Source organism: Drosophila suzukii, chromosome 2L (genome assembly GCF_043229965.1).
Source record: "Drosophila suzukii chromosome 2L, CBGP_Dsuzu_IsoJpt1.0, whole genome shotgun sequence".
NCBI classification, from domain to species: Eukaryota; Metazoa; Arthropoda; class Insecta; order Diptera; family Drosophilidae; genus Drosophila; species Drosophila suzukii.
The window spans coordinates 24,875,916-24,898,359 of record NC_092080.1 but is presented as its reverse complement, the minus strand read 5'-3'; the positions used below and the strand labels follow the sequence as shown (position 1 = coordinate 24,898,359).

General features: G+C 42.4%; 3 protein-coding genes across 14 annotated transcripts in view; all 3 read left to right on the top strand.

The window, feature by feature from the left end:
* The window catches only part of LOC108019106 (serine-rich adhesin for platelets), a 38,286-nt gene extending 28,705 nt beyond the window's left edge, over nt 1-9,581 (top strand). For 5 of the 11 annotated variants that reach the window (XM_017086817.4, XM_070999541.1, XM_017086812.4 and 2 more), the window contains 9 exons: nt 589-911; nt 984-2,355; nt 2,673-2,979; nt 3,039-3,194; nt 3,544-4,239; nt 4,574-5,268; nt 5,626-6,289; nt 7,145-8,371; nt 8,914-9,055. In XM_017086817.4, coding sequence (XP_016942306.3) covers nt 589-911; nt 984-2,355; nt 2,673-2,979; nt 3,039-3,194; nt 3,544-4,239; nt 4,574-5,268; nt 5,626-6,289; nt 7,145-8,007 — 5,076 coding nt within the window. In that variant the 3' untranslated portion in view covers nt 8,008-8,371; nt 8,914-9,055. Of the gene's footprint in view, nt 1-588; nt 912-983; nt 2,356-2,672; nt 2,980-3,038; nt 3,195-3,543; nt 4,240-4,573; nt 5,269-5,625; nt 6,290-6,379; nt 6,447-7,144; nt 8,372-8,913 lie in introns of those variants that run through there. The other 6 variants (XM_065868182.2, XM_065868194.2, XM_065868191.2 and 3 more) reach the window with 5 other exon arrangements.
* Nucleotides 9,582-10,009: 428 nt separating this feature from the next.
* On the top strand, nt 10,010-13,302 carry Tsp29Fa (Tetraspanin 29Fa). Of its 2 annotated transcripts, none has more exons than XM_017086559.4 (4): nt 10,010-10,045; nt 10,904-10,993; nt 12,210-12,812; nt 13,058-13,302. In XM_017086559.4, the coding sequence occupies exons 2-4, from the start codon at nt 10,925-10,927 to the stop codon at nt 13,130-13,132; spliced, it is 747 nt and encodes a 248-aa protein (XP_016942048.2). In that variant the 5' UTR covers nt 10,010-10,045; nt 10,904-10,924; the 3' UTR covers nt 13,133-13,302. The 2 variants fall into 2 exon arrangements, with proteins under 2 accessions (XP_016942048.2, XP_016942049.2); XM_017086560.4 differs by lacking the exon at nt 10,010-10,045 and adding an exon at nt 10,696-10,832.
* Nucleotides 13,303-14,469: 1,167 nt separating this feature from the next.
* Nucleotides 14,470-20,040, top strand: Tsp29Fb (Tetraspanin 29Fb). Its single transcript, XM_017086893.4, has 5 exons — nt 14,470-14,601; nt 16,436-16,547; nt 17,744-17,932; nt 18,179-18,349; nt 19,408-20,040. Exons 2-5 carry the CDS (start codon nt 16,467-16,469, stop codon nt 19,891-19,893), a joined length of 927 nt encoding a protein of 308 aa, XP_016942382.1. The 5' UTR covers nt 14,470-14,601; nt 16,436-16,466; the 3' UTR covers nt 19,894-20,040.
* The last annotated feature ends 2,404 nt before the right edge of the window (nt 20,041-22,444 follow it).

The window sequence follows — 22,444 nt, the reverse complement described above, 5'->3', positions numbered from 1 at the left end:
ATCGAAAATCAATGGAGTATTTATTAAGTTAAATTGTAAAGAAATATCGTAAATTCTTTTTCCGCAAATTAAATACTATCATTATATTTACTATGCTTAATTTGCCATGGTAAGCTTTATAAACCAACATTAAGCCCCTTTATTAGCACTTATTAGGTACCGTTAAAAAAAGCTGCATTTTGCTAAACTCTATATGGAACTATCTATGTATCTATTGGACCTCAATTTATTCTAGGACCTAATACCCATCTAACCATTTGCCTCCAATGCGGAAGTTAATTTGCTATGGCTTATTTAGCACCCAAGCTGCTGTGTGCGCTTTAAATGCGACTTAAGAGCCCAGCTTCCTTAAGCAGTTCCTGTGAAACACTGCACCCACTCCTCTGTAGCATAACACTTCCAGTAACAACGGCATCAGTAACGATAACCATACGAAAGACACCCGCACTCGAGATCACCATATAGCTTAGCTATATAATGCGCTCAGTCCGACTGAGCTCTTCTTTGTGCTTGATTTTGATTTTGTTGATTTTTCGTTGGATTTTGTTTTTAATTTTCGCCCCTCGTTGTTGTGCTTGCCATTTACAGAAAAGCAGTTCGAGCATTTCCAGCCAAAGCAGCAACAATTCGAACTTAACAACTGCAGCTCAGGCGAGCAACACCCACAGAAGTGCGGGCAAAATAAGCCTACATGCAATTGTGGGACCAGAATCATCATCATCATCATTATCATCATCGTCATTGTCAGCGGTTTGGGCCAAGCAGGCTGACTTATATGGCCAACTCCCAGGCGGCGTGGGTGGTTCTGGTGGTGCTGGTGCTGGTGATGCTGACGTAGCCGTGGCCCCGCCAACGCAACTTCGTGATTTGGAAAGTTTCCGGCATTATAACGATGACGACGACGATCTGCGGTAAGTAACTCAGACATTTCTGTCCATTGAACGATCGGCCCTGAATGCAGCAACACATCCTCTCCGAAACAGACTCTCCGCTCGTCACCAGCGCCGTCAGCAGGTGTCCCAGTCGGTCTACGCCCCTCCAGTGCCCTCGATAGGATCCAGTTTGCTCCAGCGCTCCCGCTCCATTTCCACGGATGATCTCAGCAACGACTGGGAGCGAGAGGACGCCGCCGAGCAGCCGGTGGGCGAGTGGCGCAGGGTCAGCAAGCTGCGTCGCTCCTTCCAGTCGCAGGATCACTACAAGAGTCCGGGCCCCTCGACTCGTCCTCGGCCCCTGGATCTGCCGGGAAACTCGGTGAGCGTGGCCCGTTTGCGGGCGGAACTGGAGAACGGACGTCGCCTGCACACGGCCATGCGGAACAATCACGTGGACCTGGCCGCCCTGGACAACATATTGAACACGCCGTCGGCCAAGCCCACGGTGGCCAAGAGGAACACCTTCCTCACCGCCGAGTCCCTGCAGGAGATACGCGGCAAGCTGAAGAAGCTCTCGGACGAGAGTCTCTACAAGGAGGACTTCCTGGCATACCACCAGAAGAAGCCAGTGGCGGTGCGGGAGATCAGCGTGGAGCAGGTAGATCCCTCGCCACCGGCTCAGTCGACGCCATCGGCCTTTCGACCCGTCCACAACACCCACAGCCTGGAGTCCCGCCAGCGGCAGAAGGACACCAGTTCCAGCGAGTGGCACTTGCGGCGCAAGTCCTACGGCTTCGAGAAGATGTCGCCGCCCGAGGACAAGAGCATCTTCCGGGTGGATGCCTCCACGGATAGTGGCCTGGGCAGATCCGGTGAGCAGCTGGGCAACTGGTCGCCCACCGAAAGAGAGCGGGAGCGGAACGAAAGAAATGCGGCAGCGGCACACCAGCACGGTGGAACCATCGTGCACTTTGGACGGTCCCTGAAACCCGCTATCCCATCATCATCGGCAAGTCCTACAGATGGAGAGCTGAGCAAGCGGCATTCAATAGCCGTGGAGGAGACCTGGCGCGACGTCCGCAAAACATCGCAGGTCCATGTGAACGGTGGAACCGCCGTCTCCAGCCACTCCAACACCACCAGCCACCTGCACAAGGGCAGCGCTCAGAAGCGAGTGGAGTTCTGCAAGACGGAGGTGCACTTCGCCGCCGAATCGGGTCGCGTTAATATCGTGGAGACCGACGGCAAGCCGCCGCCCACGCAAAACTTTCGCCGACGCCGCCGCACCACAACCGCCAGCGGTCCGCTCCAGAGTCTGGTTAAGTCAGCCAGTGCCGGTTGTTCCGGAGGTGGCACCACCACGCAGACCAGCGAGGTGACCCACTTTGGCGACCCCGTGGATCGTCGCAAGACCATAGCCACCAGCACCGTGGCCTACCGAGCCACACTCATGGATCCGCCGGAGGTGGTTAGCCAGCCAGTGAGTACTCTGCCAAAATAACTAACTAATCTCTTTTATAATTTCGATAATGATATGATATGGTTTTACTATTAATGGTAAATTATTAAGTCTTCCTACAAGTAATCCCTTTAAATATAGGGATTGCCTTAGGAACTTGAAATGAACTATTTTGGACGATCATCATTTTTCAAGGCCAAAGTATAAGCCCATTATATATTTCCGTTTGGTAACCATAATGCATATCAGATTCAACAAAATGGTTGTTCTATTTTTGTAAAGTAGATACATACATCAATTTAGATAACCGAATTCATTTAATCTACCTATTTTTGCAGATTTCCAGTAGCAGTAGCAGCACCACGAGCAGCACTCAAGTGACGGTTACCACAGTGGACAAGCCGGTTCGTGAACCGAGATACAGTCTGATGGAGTCCACTTCGCGGAACAGCTACACCTCCACCAGTGGGGTGGATACCACGGACAACGAGACCGATGAGTTGTCCAGTATTCGTGGGATCCTGAAAAACAAACCAGTAAAGCCGAAGCCCTACCACCTGGGCGAAAACATCGAAAGCGCCGATGTCCTGTGGAGTGTGCCGGCCATGAAAATGGATCGGGAAAGTCCCTCGGCTAGGGATAGTGGTAAGCAGTCCCTAAAGTCCTCCATTGTATTTTGTAATTATGAACTGAAATCCAAAAAGGAACCACCAGTGATTCACCCGTTAGCCCCAAGTCGGTGGCCGAAAGGATTCGCATCGTGGAGCAGCGCCAACAGCTGAAGCAACCCTCGCCGGGCGGAAATGGATATTCCACCAAGATCAACGTGAGCCTGGGCTCCGAGGATTGGACAGAACCAGGTTGGCACTTTAAAAATATCCCCAACTATACTTAGTTGTACATTTGATTAGCTAGTTGGAATGCCCGTAGTTTGTAGTACCTTGTCCACTCAAAAACTTTGTATTATCTAGTCTACCTGGGCTTAGCCATGGACTCCTCTACTTGACTCGAACTCTCTGTACTCTGAATTGAATTTGTAATGCATGTTGCGATCTCTGACAGCCGCTTCTCTAAACCACATCTAATGCCACATCTAACACCACTCGCTAAGCTCAGCCCGATAACCACGCTCTAAAACATACAACCAAAACGAAAGAAACATGAATTGCCAAACCCACCAACGACACTTTCCGCACATTTCCCACACAGGCACCGCCATGCATCATCATTCCAGTCCCAGCTCGAAATACCGCCAGTACCGACGTCCCAGTGCCCAGGAGCTGTTGCTGGAGGATCTGCGCCAGCATCAGCGCATCCTGGACGAGGGTCTGAAGTCCACCTCGCTGATCATGAGGACCATGCGATCGGCCAGCGAGTTCGATGAGGCCATGCGTCGCTTGAGCATAGCTTCGATTGAGTCCGCTCTGGTGCAACCCACGATTGTGGTGCCCACGCCCATGTTGCGATCGCACAGCTACCAGGAGCAGGGGTCAGGGTCCTACTCCCCCACGCGGCGTCCCTCCACCGTGTCCACCACATCCATAACGAGCAGCGATCTCTTCGGCAGTGCCTTGTATGACTCCCTGCCCCGGACTCCGCTGGCCCCTCCACGCCTCAAGCTGCTGGGGAACACCCAAATCCCGGTCAGCCAGCAGTTGACCCAGCTCCGGAGGCTCTACGATGCCGCCGAACAGGATCCGGAAGACAGTGCCGACGAGGAGGTGAAGCGGTACTTCCGGGACAGCAACAGTGACAGCGGGGGAGGAACCCAAGGGAGCTCCTCGCCAGACCAGCAGCCAACAGAGTCCTTCAAGGGCAGCGAGTACTCCAGCAGCTGGAGTCGCCTCAAGGCCAAGCGAACTATCTGGAAAATCGAGGCACAAGATCAAATGCTTCAGCGAGCAGGTAACGCCTGCTAAATAAGACTCAGAGACATGCAGGGTTGAGTTAGAGGAGTTCCATTTAGGCAGAACTTTAAAGTATAATTTTTTTTCTATGAATATCCTTTTATGTTTTTTAGTTCGGGAAATAAGCAATTAAAATATAACTAATAAAACGTTTTGAAATCAGTAGTATTGAATATGTTACAGTGAGCAAACAAAGACTTATGATCTATAATAACTACTTATAAGTATATGTTTACATATTTATCAGTGTTTGCAAGCCAAATCAAATGATACTTAAAGTTATCATTGTTTTATTAATTTGCTTACTCAAAACTTTGTAATTAACCTTCCAGATCTTCCCAAGTCCAATGTAATGAACATAGCGCTCCATGCTCCCCGAATCGAGAAGCCCAAGGCCGCGCCCCCAACCCTTCGAATTGGCCAGCTTATTCCCGTTGCCAAGCCAAGGACCCTGTTCATTCAGCCGCAAGTCCAAACGCAGAACACCGTTGATAATGCAGATGAATCGGGCAGCGAGTCCTTGAAGATTGTGAAAGAGGCACGCGGTGCTCGCAAGCTGCGTGAACATGAACTCTCCTACTTTGGAGTGCAGCAGAAGCAGCAGCAGCAGACGAAACTCTCGACCACCACCACGAACCCCAGAAGGACACTGCCCAGCCGCAGCAAAATGGACCACAGTGATGAGACCCAGGACCGCAGTAACACCCACGCCCACACCAACACCACGACCACCACCAAGTGGCAACTGCTCAACGATCGACCCGACCTGCTGAGGCACAGCAGTCCCCAGCAGAACGACCTTGGCCCGACCAACGACTACGACCAGGATGATGGCGACCTCGATGAGGACGAGGAGCACTGCTACGAGAACATTGCCACCGAGCTGACCACCACCTTCAGGGTGAAATCGCCCTCGCGTTCCCCGGACCGATCCCGATCGCCAGGCAGCTACGAGCGGAAGACCGACCTGCAGAGGGACGCTCAGATCCTGAGCGAAATGACCCGCAACGCTGATCAGACTCTGAAGGTTAGTAAAGTGGAAAGCGGTAGTAGCCATTAAAATAAATTAAAAATTGAACTTATTAAGGGTGCCATACATATCACTAGAGTTTTGAAATCACTTTTAAGCGCAATTTTAGGAGTCTACAAGATTGCAGCGATGGTCGACTTTTTCCATGAATTCGATGTACCTGACTTTGAAATATATTGTTGCATACTTTTAGACACCTAAGACTCATATTGTTTAAACTATTTTCCTAAGCTTTGGATACGTTTTTGGTAAACGGAAACTAACTGCTGATTAGTTTAATAGAAACATTTAAGAAATATTAGTCTATAACTTCAACGAAGGTCTGATCCAGTAATAACTCTACCATTTGTACAGGCTCTCTCCGATGAGGCAGCCATCAAGGATCAGCGGCGCAGATCCTGTTCCCTGCAGCGTCGCAGCGCCAAGCCCCTGGAGACCATTGACGAGAAGGTGAAGGCTTACCCCCAATCGATGGGCGTGGCCCGCGGCACCTTCGCCTCGGAGGCACGTCGCAACTCCCGGCAGTCAACTCCGTCGCCATCGAGGGCACGCAGCTCATCTCAGTCGTCCATCGAGTGCTGCCCGCGTGATCGATCGCGCTCCAGCTCGCGGGAGTCAATGACCCACGGCGGTGGGTCCTCCGATGACCAGGTGGCCAACAAACAGCGAGCCGAGCGTCTGCGCATGCGCACCCCCAAGCGAGAGAAATCGCGCCACGAACCAATCGAAGTTCGAATCAACCGGCACAGCAGTAAGCCAAGGAGCGGTTCGGGTGCCACCGCAGCAGGATCATCTTCCCTGGAGTCCAAGCGGAGCTCACACCACAGTCGCCACAGCCGGGAGGTGGATCACTCCTCCGAGACCAAGACCTCCTCTTCCAGCCGCTTGATGAGATCTTCCCGGGTGGCAGACGACAGCCGTCCGAGGCAGAGCAACCATCGGGATCGGGAGAAGGAACGCGATCGGGAACGCTCCCGAGGAACCGAAAAGCACCGCGAAGAACTCACGCGATCCAGGGGTAGGTTATAACAAGACTCCTGCCCACTATTCAAACAGGATCAAAACGAGTGCTATATGTACCCGGTTAATCCGATCGTGTCTCTTGCAGAACTTCTTGTTTTGGGCTTGCTCATTATGGGTGCCACACAGCCGCAGAGGCTGAACAAACGTTTTAGGTTCGCCAAATGAGTTTCAGTTGCGATCAGATCGGTTAACACCTAAACATCACACTTGAGCACAAGCAATTATCTTTGAGCGAGGTTTTCTCGCTTGGTCTTCGTCCGCACACTTAGATTTCCTTTACACTCACAGAAAGACACAATTTTAATGAAAACTAATAAAGGGCAAATTGATTTAGCTAGGATAAATTTCATTTCTAACACGTTTAAGAATTTAGTTGTAGCTCTTCAAAGCACACACACAGAAAATACAGTTAACACAGTAAAAAGTTAAACAAATGTTGCTAAAAGCATTTCAATAAAAGATAAAACTGAAAATGACAATTTCGGAAGTTCGTGAATTATTTTTAGTTATATTACATCTAAATTCACACACATATCTACACATAGTTTAGAAATCTAAAAGTATAAGTTTTGTGTTTTGTTTAACAGATTTATAAAGGTCAACATCACTATAAAAATACCGGATGAAGCTTTTTACTTCAGCATGTTTTTTTGTTAAACATTCATTAAACCTTTGAGGCTTCTAAGGGCCGTTTCCTCGTCCGTATGGTAAAAAAAGCATGTTTAATTTTCTAACCTCCCACGTTTTCTTCGGTTTAAACCTAATTTTGTATTGGCATATGAACGAGAGAACGACCCTTAAGCTCAGTTTTTCAGTTGAAACTGACAATATTCCTTATTTTCCGCTACAGGTCACTCCAGTCGCTCTAGGCACAGTGAGCACCCGTCGTCGGGAACCCGGGAGAGCAGTCGGCCAAGTAAGACGAGATCGAGTCGCAGTAGCCACGACTCAACGACAGCACACAAAAAGTCCTCAGCGACAGGCACGAGCACAACAGCCAGTTCGAAATCATCGAAATCCACAACGCATAAACCATCCGCATCAGCCAGCACCACAGCAACAGCACCAACCACATCGCACCACGAACTGACGTACGTATACGTAACGAATTTAGCCAATACCCATTCCGAAACCAGCGAGGAGTCACCAGGAAAAGCAGCCGAAAGTGCCGGGGAGCCTGCAAAAGAGGCTGACTACGCCAGTATCGATGAGGTGGAGGTGTCCAAAACACCTCAGCCCCCGCCGCGTAGCAAACGGAAGAGATCCCTGATACCCGTGCCAGTGAGTCAGCCCGCCAGCTATGAGTATCGCACCAAGCTGCAGATGATACCGGCCAGTTACTCGAATCAGTCCACCCTGAGGTGTCGCAGCCTGGCCCGCAAGAAACCCTCCCTGAAGGCCACCCAATCGACCAGCTCTAGTTTCGCCTTCCTGCCCTATTTGCCTGCCAAGCGGAACTCGAGTGTTAGCCATGTCTATGACAACTACCTGTTGTACGCCACCAGCGAGGAATTGGGAAAGTCGGAAAAGCTGCGTCCCTATCAAAACAATCTGAGCAATGAGCATGCGCAGCTTTTTGGCGGCGGTGCGCCAGGGGCGGTGGCCAGGGAGGGGCGTGGTCGCCTGGGCGGCTGGCCAAGGCGGCTGAAAATGCGGCAAGTTCGCAGCAGTGTGTCCACCCACCAGCCCTTTGGCATCTGCACATGTTCATAGTCAGCGCGGGAAAAGCCCTCAAGAAACCAAAAATCAGAATAAATAAATTACTTATCCCTTGGCAGCCAGGATCTCGTCACCAAAACCACACACATCCCAATAATCCCAAATGCACGAATACGTTTGATATCCCACTGCCTGGCCGACAGCGATCTGCATTTTCCTAACCCCAAAAACCACCCAACCACTGTGTTCCCCTACTAATACTAAAACCCCAAAAATAATACACAAGTGTGAGAGATTTTAGTTTGTTCACTTTGATTATTACTTGATTCGGAGCGCACACACAATCAAAAACTCGGCCAAAGCACACAAGCACAAAAGAAAAAGGGCCTATCTGGGTTCTGTTTTTACTTCTCACAGCGTAAGCGTTTTGTTCCAAATTTCGTTTTCTTTTATAACCCTCAGTATCGCATGTTGGGTTTTGTGGGAAAGTAAAAGAAGTGGTTCGGAAGTGGGTATTACTGACTTCACCTAATCTCCAGACTATCAAAAGTAGCGTTATATAAAACCTTTTGCTCAACCAATTACCATATTCAAATATTTTAACCACTTAGTTTTCTTAATATTCAATTACTAATCTCACACCACTTAAACTTCTAACCTCATGCACACTCCGCTCTATCAGTAGAATCAACTCTAAAAACTGACTATGAACATGTTGCTGGACACCAGAAAAAAACTCAACAGAACTCATCAATGAAATTGGATTAAAAAAAAACGAAACACAACATCAACAGCCTTGCTCTACTCTATTTTCTTTAGCAACTGGAACTACGTAGTTGAAGTAGAAATTTGGAAGTACTATCCTAAGAAAAACCAAAAACAGTAGAAAAACCACTAGAATCATATTAATAATCTTTGTAATTGAACGTAAGTCTAACGGGTTGTTCTCTGTCTCCCCAGACACGGTAAAAGCACACTGAATGGACACCAACATCACCAGCACCAGCACAGCAGCAGCGGCAAGCATCAAGGATCTGGACATGGTCATCGGGAGCAGCCACATCACGTGCACGGCCTGACCACTTCGTCGATTGCGAACAGCAGACATCAGCGCGATCGCCACGGCAAGGATAGGAAGTAGGATACTACAAGGAACTCCAGCGAGAAAGCAACGAACTACTAAAAATAAACACCCAATTTAAAGATATATATCTACATTTGTAATACGTACTAACACCTGAACGACCAACCCAATTCGATGAGACTTTCTTTTGGTAATTTGCGAAATTTTCTGGCATTGTGAAAAAATTTCAAACAAATTACTCATGGTTGACGGATCCAAGCCTAACCGATTTACTAACTCTTCGATATTGCAGAATGTGACTTTGAAAATGTTCCAGTTCCCAGTTCCTGTTCGCATTTCCATACACACTTCCCCCACCACCACAAAAAACGCTTTGGCATTGCACTCGAAATTCAAGTATTAAAATTATGCCAGCAATTCCCCTTAATGAAACTAAAAACTAAACATATAATAACAAATGATACTCATATATATTCTTCGATAGCATTTAGTATACGAAAAGCAAAAGTGAATGGAAATAAATATAATACATTTTTCAAATATATATTTTCGAACACAAGTGGCTTCCTTTAATAGGATGATGAAACGGGAGTACAAGTTCACAATTTCAGATACATTTAAAAAGGTCGGTATTTCATAAAAAGGTTTGTTTGTTGGGAAAACAATGAATTTAAAGTGATTAAATAAATCTGCCTCAAAAACCATTTACCTAAGCAAAAGACAAAATTGAAAATATCGCTGATGAAACTTGTTAAACTACGTGGAAGTTCTCTTTTCGCAGACCCGTGCTAACTCTGGGAAAAGCTTTTGACAGCTTTTCCGCCAAGTACTTTATTATATATTTTACTTTTTATCACTATACTCACACCAATCAACGTTGTGATAGGTAGCAAAGCTTATGGGTGCTCGTAGTAATAATCCTACGTGAGCGTTCCGGTAAATGGAAGAGGCTCTCAGTTGTTGTCCAACTGCCGTCACGTCGAACTAAAATTGTCCATTTTCTGTGCTGTGAGTAGAATGAAAAAGAATGAAAGCTGATAAAATAAATGTAAAGTACCACTGCATTATGCTCCAATGGGGACACCGATAAGGAAAAAGCTTACATATCAATAGGAATATCTTTCAGTGCTCCACATTATTATGTATTCCAACGTGTTTGGTGATTTTAGATACTCTGATCCACTGGTGTGACACATAAATGAGTCATCGGTATAGATTAAATAGCCAGGGAAACCTTTGGTATTTAGTTTCCTATCTAACATTATGATGATAATCGTTATTATCAAACTTAACAAAGAGTGTATGTGCGTTTTATAAAGTTGAATGGGGAAAACACCTGTATTGAAGACTGCTCAGACTTCGTGTGTTAATCAAATAAGTAACAAAGTTTGACCTCCTTTAAGATATTATTTTAATTCTCTAAATTCGTTATTCACATTTTAATATTGTAAAAGAAATACTAATATCACTTTTGTTTTGTCTATGCTATAAAATAAACAGCAAACTTTTTATCTAATTATAACGTATCTTATCGGTTTCAAAAGTTCGTTTATCTTGTCTGAAATGGCGGTCTAGGCAACATCAGCACATGAAAAACAGCAGGTAGTTGACCACATTTGGCTTAAACAAAAGCAGAGTACTATATTATTTACTGATAAGAAAAAATTATATATATAGATTTGGTTGATTAGAAGTAGAACCTTCCTTGGTGTCTTAGTTTGCACTTCAGTACACTTCATTTAACTTTCCGAATCGATTCGCAACGGTTGTGTTCAATTTTTTGTTCGTCCAAGAAGTTAGTCAAGCCATCCTAGTTATTAAGACTTTAACATTTTATAATGAACTTTAATACTATTGATTTTACAGAGCTTAAACTAAAAAAGAACGATGTCGATCCTAACGGGCAGCGCCAATGCGGTGAAATATACGCTGTTTGGATTTACCTTGATCTTTTTGGTAAGTAATTGATATATTTTATTGTTTGGATGAGTCACCATTCAAAGTCCCTGATAATGAAGCTGGCGATTAGATTGGGCAAGTGATCAATCCTCACTGGTAACAGGGGAATCACATGTACGATCAATTCTATAAAGTAACAAGAAAGGAAGCTAACTTCGGCACGCTGAAGTTTCTATACCCTTGCAGATCGTTCACATGGGAGCAGAGATTTTCGATTTTTTGAAAACTAATTTCAATTTACTACCGTATATGTTTACCGAAAATGAATCATAACGGTCTGTGTGCTATTTTGACATTATTATCCGATCGTTCCTATGGCAGCTATATGATAAAGTCGTCCGATTTGTTTTTAATTTAATTCAAAACTCTAAAATATTAAAAGAATGATAGTCCCAAGAGTAGATATTATTATGTCAATAAAAACCATAGTTAAATTTTTTACATTTTTTTTAAAATATTTTTTCTACTATTCCAATTGGAGCTATTGGATATACTTGTCCGATCGGGCGCGTTCCGACTTATATACTACCTGCAATAGAAATACGTTTTTTGGGAAGATTTCATCCCGATAGCATTAAATTTGAGAGACTAGTTTGCGTAAAAACGAACAGACGGACATGGCTATATCGACTCGTCTAGTGTCATCACTATCAAGAATATATATATGGGGTCGAAAACGACTTTTTCACTGCCTTGCAAACTTCTGACTGAAAACATTATACCCTCTGCGAGGGTATAAAAATACAAAGTCATTCTGCATTGTCAAATAAATTGTTACGGGCATGTAACAAAACATACTAGAAACCTATATTTCATTAAAAAAAAACATTCGTATTTTATTGGTCTTACAATGTCTGAAGAATCACGAGAGCATTATCTTGTCTAAATTTCAAACAACCGTCACCGGCGAAAACCAAATAAACTTGCTTGCTAAAAGCAACAAAACCATAATAGGATATAATATAATTATGTGCTTATGTATATGCATATATTTTATTCCAAATATTTGATTTCTACTCATTTTTTTATATCCCCCTCACAACCAAGTCCTGAATCCGCCACTGGATAAATAATTAGTACAATTCGTAAAAATATTTGTAAATCAGCTATTTAACTCTAATTAAATATTATTAGTTACCAAGCATAAAACCCATACTTGTTCAGACACTAAATGTAAAGATATTAATATCGATCATTTTAATTATGCTCCCAGATTACCGGCATCATTCTGATTGCCGTTGGAGCCGGAGTTGGGGCCGTCTACACTGGCTATGAGCTCTTCCTGGCCGGCAAGTTCTTCTCGATCCCCACGTTCCTGATCGTGATCGGATCGTTTATCATCGTGATCTCGTTTTTCGGGTGCTGGGGTGCCCTGAAGGAGAACTACTGCCTGGTGCTCAGCTTCTCGATCATGCTGGCCATTATCTTTATCCTGGAGCTGGCTGCTGGCATTAGCGGCTATGTGCTGCGCAACGACGCCTCCAAGTTGATCCAAACATCGCTGACTGCTTCGCTAAAAGAGTATGGTGGTGACAACCAGAATGCCACCACTCGACTCTGGGACGATGTGCAGCGGGAATTCGACTGCTGTGGAGTGACCTCCTACAGTGACTGGAACGTGACCTTCTCCGACGATCTGCTGCCCATCTCCTGCTGCAGCGTTCCCGTGGGCGCAGTGGGCAGCTTCAACTGCTGGGCCAACGTTACCAGCGTCGGCGTACGCCACGAGTACGGCTGCCTCGACGGATTCTCCAGCTACATTTCCGCCCACGCGGTCAGCCTGGGAGCAGCGGGCGTAGTCATCGCCATATTGCAGGTGAGTTGGTTCGATTGAGGGGTAGTCCCATCAAGACTGCTTGTGTAACTACACAAAGAAGTCTAAAGATCTCGTTTAATAAGATCTGATAGTGAATATATATATCCCAGCAACACAAAAACTATGAAATTAAGTATTTTCAAGTTGCCCTTTTTTCTAGTTTAGCTAAGGGTTGTACTACAATTTAATATTCAACGTTTACTAAAAACCTAATACCCAAATTTATGTTCCTTTCTTCTCACCAGTTCTTCGGAGTCATCTTTGCTTGCTATATCGCGCGTGAGATCAAAATACGCAACGGCATTACTGGGTTTATGTAAGTCCTAAGGATCTGGATTCTGTGCAATGCGAAACAGGAACTTAGGAAGCCAAGCTCAGCTGCTTACTTTTAAGACTTTATTAAGCCTACGAATGTTTTTAGTCCTTTATTGAAATTTTCTTCGGCTTGTGTGAATAAAAATATAGTGTTTTGAACAAAAATTTTACCAAATTTATAGATTGTTGATTTATAAAAGCTTATCTGGCATAATGGGTTTGTATTGGTTGGATTATAAAAATCCAATCTTATCGATCCTATAGGGTGTTGCGGTCTTTATGATTGCATGTGCATTGATCTACACAATCAAATCGTTCGACCATATGTATATACAAATACTTATGAAATAACGTAAGAAAAGTTAAGACACAAAAGTTTAACGATAAAGAATAATGCGCAGTAAATAGAAACTGATAGCCCTGGCCAAATATTAGTACCTATAAAATATATAATGTATTTATCTCTGGCGAAGGAGATCACGGTAGCCAACGCGTCCAATATCCCTAGGTCTGCAGAACATTAAGTTGCATTCATAGTCTTTATATTTTAAATATACAAAGAAGCGATATTTTAAAAACATCCATTTTGATCCAATAAAATTATTGTTTCCCACCCAAGTCAGACAAACCGCTAGCACACTTATGAGCAAGAACACCTGTGTTTACCTTTGAATAATTTAAGCTATTCGGAAGTGCAGTGCGATTAAAAAATCGATAAAACATAGATGTTGACTCACTTAAAACTGAATTTGAATCGATTATATACTCGATTGAGCGAATGGCCTTGACATGTGAACTTGACCAGCAAAGTATATTAATATGAAGGGGAGTGTAAGCACATACTCTATTAGATAGTTAGTTTGTCAGTTATACATAGTAAGTTAAATATAAGAAACAAACTGAATATTTCATTGAGTCGCCCCAATATTCGATAACTTAGTTTCCGTTATATTGCGAAAACTCGGCTAATGAGAACAAGGCAGCTGTTATCTTATCTGATATTTGTTTAACTGACAGACTAGAACAATTTCTGCCTGATAAGCTATCCAGAGAGTAGAAGTGCCAGGTGCACCGCAAAAAAAAGGAGAAATTCCCAAATCGCTTCAAAATAAGATATGAAACGTATACGAAAACTTGATTGATGACCAAAATAACTTACGCAGGTTCAACCAAATAAATAACGGTTTAACAGCCTATAAAGGAATTACTTTTTAAAATGATTCGGTCAAGAGTATTATTCATTATTTATTTACAATATCTTAAAAAAATCGGGAGCTATACGGCTAGAATCTTTTGTACTCAATCTTTGCGTAAGAATTTTCTCGCAGTGTAAGAGGGAGAGTGGTCGGGAGTGGGTGGCAAGGCCGGACGACCCCTTTCAGAGCGTGGGAGAGAGACCAACGACTCGCAACGAGTTCGTCGATTGCGTTTACCGTTTTGCCACTCAGTTCACGTGTGACTAGCAAAAGTTAAAGTACGTTCACTGCAAAGTCGGTCGGCGACCCATTAAAGCGAGCGATATATACTATACAGTTTGTCAAATAATTCTTTGCAAAAGGGAAAATGTCATTAAAATTCATTTTAAAGTTGTATTTTTATTAACAAGAATAGGATTTATTTAATTTTTTCTTTTACATTATGGTTAAGGTGCTTAATATCTACAACTATAAATAAAAAACAGAACATATTTCAGCATGAAACTTAGGAAAAAACAACAAAAACAAAAATTCAGAACATAATCAGTTGTCAATTAATTCTTTGCAAAATGTAAGCATTGGTTAAATTCGAAACGAAATCATATAAAATATAACCGTTATTTTTCTAATATTTAGTGTGGTGTCCTTTGGCATCCAAGACAGCATTCAGGCGACGAGGCATAGATTGAATAAGTTGATTTAAGTCATAATACTCAGGTATTTTCTTCCATTCCTCATGGATCGCTTTGATCAAAGCATTTTTATTGGTCGGACCGCGTTTAGCCACCTTCTTCTTTAATAAAGCCCACAAGTTTTCGATGGGGTTCAAGTCAGGACTCTGGGCAGGAGTGTCAATTACTTTGCTGCAGTTATACAGCAGCCAGTTCCTACAAATCCACGATTTGTGCTTGGGGTCTTGATAAAGCTTGTACTGAAGCTTATTTGGGTTTTGAGGGTTAATGAAGCCAAAATCAACGACGCTTTTGGTCAATTCTTTTTTCAAAATATCCAAATAAAATTCTTTGGTCATAATGTCGTTAAAAATTCGGAGTTCTCCGACGCCCTTGGATGAAATACATCCCCAAACCATTACGGATAGCTTTCCAAACTTCACTGTTGGTATGATATTCTTCTGTTTTAAGGCTGTGTTGGGCTTTCTCCAAACATTGCTGGGTCCATCATGATAGTACAACATTATTTTGGTCTCATCACAAAAAATCACGTCATTCCAGTACTCCGCCGGCCTGTTAGCATTGGCAATAGAAAATTTTAGCCGCCTATCGATGTTAATAGCAGAAAGCAAAGGTTTCTTTCTGGCTACGTGGGAAGAGTATTTGTGTGTGTTGAGAACTTTTCTGATGGTCTCGTGGCTCACTGTTTTGTTGCAATCATTTTTTAAGTCCAGAGCCAACTGCCTAAGTGTAGTTTGCGGATTATTATTAATATTTTTCAAAATTTTTGAATGGTCTCGTCTGGTAAGCTTTGGTGGCCTGCCTGGAGAATTGTTTAAATGCAGACGGTTTTGTATTTTCGCTCGATTAATTATGTTGTAAATTGTCCTTAGTTTAATATCAAACATAGTTGATAATTCCTTTGCCGTTTTATTATTGTAATAGTTGTAATAAACTAATTGAATAAGGTTTTCATCAACTCTTTTGCCGGGCATTGTTTAAACAGCGGATTAGGATCACTTGTGCACTTGTTAATAGTTAATTCTTAATGATCATGGGAGATAAGAACATAACAAAAACGAACGTGTTCATTTTTCTCGAAATTTAGTTACCGTTACTTTGTTTTGTGTCTTTCTTTAGCTACTGTTTACATTTTGCAAAGAATTAATTGACAACTGATTATGTTCTGAATTTTTGTTTTTGTTGTTTTTTCCTATGTTTCATGCTGAAATATGTTCTGTTTTTTATTCATAGTTGTAGATATTAAGCACCTTAACCATAATATAAAAGAAAAAATTAAATAGGTCCTATTCTTGTTAATAAAAATACAACTTTAAAATGAATTTTAATGACATTTTTCCTTTTGCAAAGAATTATTTGACAAACTGTATCTTACCATATATCGGAATCTACCCATTACTAACACTTCTTCATATTGCAGCTGACATTCGAGCAAGAATTGGAAAAGCAGAATGGCGAATAGGGACTTACAGCTGAATTCCGGCATGAAGTGCGCCAAATACATGCTCATCATCGTGAGCTTTATGTTTGCGGTGAGTTGATCCTGGATTTTAGTCATTCAATATTGCTATCCATGAATCACAATTCCGCCATCTTGATTTATTTTCCGTTTTCTGCGTTTAGTTGTTTTATCATATAACACACCTATTCTTATCAGCCTTAGAGGGAAACAAATGTGTGGGTGTTGTTTTTTTTTTGTGAATCATTTTGCGCATACGTAAGTCGCTTAAAAAATAAATAAGAGCAAACTGGGAAACCAGAAAGAGAGAGAGAAACGGGTCAAGAACAAATTAAGCAATTTCTCTTACCAACTGTTTTCGGAAGCTTCTTAAAATAAATAATAATAAGACTCAAAACTCTTGAGAGTATTTCGAATATATCGTTGGTAACAATAGATATCAATGTCCATTCTTAAAAATTCAACTTTACTAATACCTAATACCTGTAAATAACTACCTAATATTTTACCGTAATTCTTTTCCCATATTTCACCATTCTTTAAATAGCTCAGTTACCTTTAAAGTTTAAACAGTAAAACAATTACTCATTTTGATAAGATAACAAGTCTTAAAGATATTGAACTGTGTTGGTGAAACCACATAAAAATTCGAATGCATTTCCGTGCCAGGTAATATAATGTTTTTTCGACTTGTCTACAGGTGATTTTATTGTTGTTAATCAACAATTTTCAAATGCTTACATACTTGCTTTTAAACAAACAAATATTTGTAAACTTGGAGGGGGGCTGCTGAAGCACGAATGCTTTTAAAGTTTACAAATAATATTAGCAAACATAATGGCGAAAAAGTATATCAACGCTCTGCAGTATACAAGTAATATTAGAAGAATAAATTAGTTGATTATTAAAAATCGTAGCAGTTTGCCAATGTTAGATCTTCTAGATTAGGTTATTAGTTGATCGGCATAATAATAATACCCACAAATAGAAAAAACAGTCTAAAATTAAGAAATCATGTCCGAATGTTCTTAAATTGAGACAAAATTGGTATTTTATTTCTTAACTTGAGAATACTTTATATTCTTTAAGCATGAGCTTAAAAAAAATAATTTAAAAAAAATTTTTAAATTGTATTTGTATTACATTGACTTTCCATACTTACACCTAGGGGGTCATTTTGAAAAACTCATATCGAAATGTCACACTGAGAATGCCGCCCAAAATGAGCTTTATCATGCAATTCTTAACCTGATTCCCCTTTCCTTGCAGCTAACCGCCATCCTACTGATAATGGTAGGAACTACCATCCAGACTATTTTCGGCGACTTCAGCCTGTTTATTGATGGACACTTCTCTTCGCCTCCGGCGCTCCTTATCGCCATTGGATTTATTCTGATCGCAGTGGCCACTCTGGGAGCTTATGGAGCCGTCAAGGAGAGTGTGATGGTCATTAATCTGGTGAGTTTTGATCGTTGATGCACTAACAGCAGTACAAACAAGTTATATTACATTACCATTACTAAATAGTAAAAATATAACTCAATATAATACCAGTAAGATGTCCTATTGATGGCTGTACCATTTTGAGGAAGATGCTAGTTCTAGAATAAACATTAACTGCAGTTTCTTAGTAGAAATTAAATTATAGATTTGTTTACTATCTGTTCTGTGCAACTGTGGAATAATAGTCTTACTCCTCTTCAGTACGGAGTGTGCCTGTTCCTGGTTTTCATCCTTGAGGTTTCTGCAGCCATCGCCGCCTTCGTGATGCAATCCCAGGTTAAAGGCATGCTCATCCGAACAATGCACCAGGCCCTGCAAGAATACGACAACGATCCCTATGTGGCAGCTGGAGTGGACTTCATGCAGTCTGGGGTAAGTTTAATAAATAGTGTAACGTTTCCCTGCCCAAAGGAGAAGCAGGTACAAAAACCACAATTATATGAACAACATATAAAATAATATCGTAAAATTAAGGTCTTGGCGTGATGAAAAAAATTCCATTTTCTTTTAAAAATTTGGTAATCTTCATGTTCCTCTTAAGTAGAGTAAAAGGGTATATTATATTCATCAGAAAGTATGTAAAAGGTGAAAGGAAACGTTTCCGTTTCAAAAATGTATATATGTTCTTGATCAGAGAGACTAGCTGAGTTGAACTAGCCATGTCCGTCCGTCCGGACATATGAAACTATAAAAGCTAGAAAGTTGGGATTAGGCAAGCAAATTTGAGAAATTCCTGCACAGCGCAAGTTTATTTCAGCAGGGTTCCTCTTCCAAAATAACGCCCGAATATTGGATTCATTAATACCTATGTATGTATTGACCCAAAAACTTTGCCACGACCATTCTAACGACCACAAACTGCCCTAAGCTGTGGAGCACACAGTTTTGATGCTAAAAAAAAACAGAGATAACAAGAGAGAATTCTATAGACCAGTGCCTCGACAATTATATACCCATTACTCAGCTATCAAATTTAACTCATTAACTTATAGGCCTATTTATTCATCTTTTTTCCGTCAAATGTACACCGAAATATATTGAGCGCCCACCTTAACACCCGCAAGTGCTAAATTGTGTTTGTGGAACCTTGTTTTTAAAGATTTTTTTAAAGTAAAAATTAGATTTTATTTCGTTAATCTACTAATTGTGCAAGTCCGACCATTCCTTAAGAAGTATTATTGTAATTGCCGCTAGGTTGCGGCCTCGCATTCTCAGAAAAAGTCGCCTTTAGCTAAGTAACGGGTATCTTGCAATCGAAGCACTTTATACATATTTTTAAAGAAAAGTGTCGAATTTTAGGTCCAATTTTTTCAAGAAAGGCTTGAAGGAACTACTTAAATATTTTTCAAAACAACAGAAGTTTAATTTTGAAAAATTAAGTAATTTTTGCGAAAATTAACTTATTAATTAATGTTTTTTCTTGTTTAAAGCTTGAGTGCTGCGGAGTGGATGAGCCGGAGGATTGGAAGGACTGCTATGGTCCCAACAAGAATTCGACACTTGGAGCGGACGACGTGGTGGTGCCCAACTCGTGCTGCGGTCGACCGGCCGTGGATTTGAGCGACTCCAACCAGGTGACCTGTCTGGAAACATTCGATTACGGCTGCTTCCGCAAGATGAACTTCATAGTGTCACAGAGCGCCATGTTGATCGCCACCGGAGCCACCACGGTGGCCTTTGTCCAGCTGTTGGGCGTCCTGTGCGCCTTCATGTTGGCCAAGACACTACGCCGGAACAAGTCCATCCGCGAAGCCCGCCGCTGGCAGCTGCAGCAGAGCCTGGGCGTCCTGATCTCCGGGGGAAAGATGGGTCCGCCCCAGAACTCCGCGGTCACCGGCTACCAGCAGCTGGACAACGGCGAACAGGGCACCCAGGAACCCTACACCTACACGCCCCAGAGCCCCAGCGTTAACTAGGAGTCGATACTGATCGAAGCCCTATTTATACCACATAGCATACCCAAAGAGATCCGCTTGTAAATGTAACTTTATAATTTGTCATCTAAAAAAAAGTAGTAAAACGAAATAAACGCAATGGTCCTAGGACTACTTGCTGATAAACAATTTTTTTAGTGATAGCAGATATAAAGCAAAATCTGGCAAAAATAATATTTACGCAACTATATTTATAGTCTTGCAAAGGGTAATACAATTTCAGTCAGAGTATATATGTAGGATCGCCGGTGATGGTTCAAAGATAATCTCAACAATTAAGTTTAATGACTTTATTTAATTGATAGACAATAAGATATTCCGTTTTACATCTTCTTCCTCGGAAAAACAGAAAGCAAAAGCGAGTACTCTATGCGACGATTCTTTTCGTGCGGTATCGAATATAATATTTTAACAGAGTTGCAAGCGATAATTTTACGTTAACAGATTTGAATATACCTTAATGTAAATAAAGTAAAATAAGTTTAGGCAGAGCTGTTGTAGACATGACCACTCCTTGTCTTCTTTTCCTTTCCCACAATCGGCCATCCTGATTCATCATTCGGCTCGAATGATGGTTCTTCTGCTGAGTCTGACTGAGGATTCCATTTCTTCATATATTCAGCGACGGTTGATGTTTTCCCTGGACCTTCATGGTCACCAACTTTCTCCACGTCATATCGGCCATGGGGAAGAGTCCTGACTACTTTGTAAGGTCCAAAGAATTTTGGTTTTAACTTTAAGCCGGTCCCGTACTGTGTGCGCTTTATGGCGACGAGTTCGTTGATTTTGTAATTCAGCTCCTTCTTACGACCCTTGTTAAAGGACCTACGATTCTCTTGCTGAATTTTGGAGATGTTACTCTTCGCTTCCATACGAACGCTCTCTCTCTCTTGGTCCAATTCTTCGATAGCGGCATCTTCAAGGAACGTGTTGAGCTCGGATAGTTTGTTGGTCCTCATTTCAACCCCTGTTAATATCCTGAAGGGTGATAGTTTCGTGCTTCTTGGGGGTGTGCTGTTCATTACTTGCTGCACAACCTCTAGATGTTTATACCAGCTGGACGATTTCTCTTGACAAAGCTTGGCCAACATTGGGATTACGATTTTATGGATTCGCTCCACCTGACCATTCCCTCGGGGAACTCCAGTGGCTATCATTAGATGCTGTATCCCGTTCTCGTCGCAGTATTGCCTAAATGTGTTTGCAACAAACGCTGCCCCTCTATCTGATATTATGCGCTTAGGGTTTCCAAACACTGCCGCTTGACGGGTAAGTCGATCGATAACTCCTTCAGCGGTTGTATTTTTTGTCGGGTGGAGCCAGACAAACTTAGAGAACGCATCGATCACGACGAGAATGTAGTTGTAGTTCTTGCTGGTCTGCTCTATTGGTCCTACATGATCAACATGATATGTTTCCAACGGCTTGTCATCTTTGTTAATGGGTGTTAAGAAACCTTCCTTTTTGCCTGCCTTGCCTTCAGAAATAATACATTCGACGCAACTCTTGACCACTCTTATTACTTTTTTCGATAAGTTCGGTATGTAAAATGTCTTCTCGACAGCCTCTTGAGTTCTTTTTACTGAGAAATGTCCTTGCTTATGGGCCATACGAATGATTTCTTCCTCCATTAATGTCGGCACCACAATCAGTTCTTTGACAGGATCCTTGTACAATATGCCATGCTTAATAAAGAAGTCACCATATGTGCTGTTTTCGAGGGCGGCCATTACTGCCCGAACCCATTCATCCTGCGACTGTGCTTCCTGCAACTTGTGATGCAAAGTGTCTTCCAACATTAGACATGAAACACGACTTAAGGCGTCTACGTGACGCATTTTGCTGCCGCTTCGATGTTCGATGACATAGTCATAATCCTGGAGAAACAATGCCCACCGTGCCACTCTTAGAGGAACTTCTCCACGCTTTTTCATCGTTAAAGCAAATGCGTTGCAGTCGGTTATAATTTTGAACTTTATCCCAAGTAAATAGACACGCCATTTTTTTAAAGCTTCAACTATAGCCAACACTTCGAGCTCGTAAGAGTGGTATTTCTCTTCAGCTGGCTTCGTCTTTCGACTTAGGTATTGGATAGGGTGCAACTGTTGATCGTCCGGATCTTTTTGCAGAAGAACACCCCCGTAACCGTGCATAGAAGCGTCAGTGTGTATCTCCGTTTGAGCTTTAGGATTATATAAACGTAACACCGGTGCAGATATCAATGCTACTTTTAGTTGCTCAAATGCTACAAGCTGTTCTTCGGCGAATCGGAAAGGAATTTCCTTACGAAGCAAGTCGGAAAGTGGTTTGGCTTTCAACGCGTAATCTGCAATGAATCGCCTAAAATAGGATGTTAGTCCAAGGAAACGCTGAAGACTCTTTCGGTCATGTGGAATTGAAAAGTTCTTGACTGCTTGAGTTTTGGCCTCTGACGGTCTTATGGTCTCTCCTTCGACAATGTACCCCAAAAAGTCTACCTTTCCCTTGAGAAACTGGCATTTGCTCCACTTAATTTTCAAGTTAAACTCCGAAG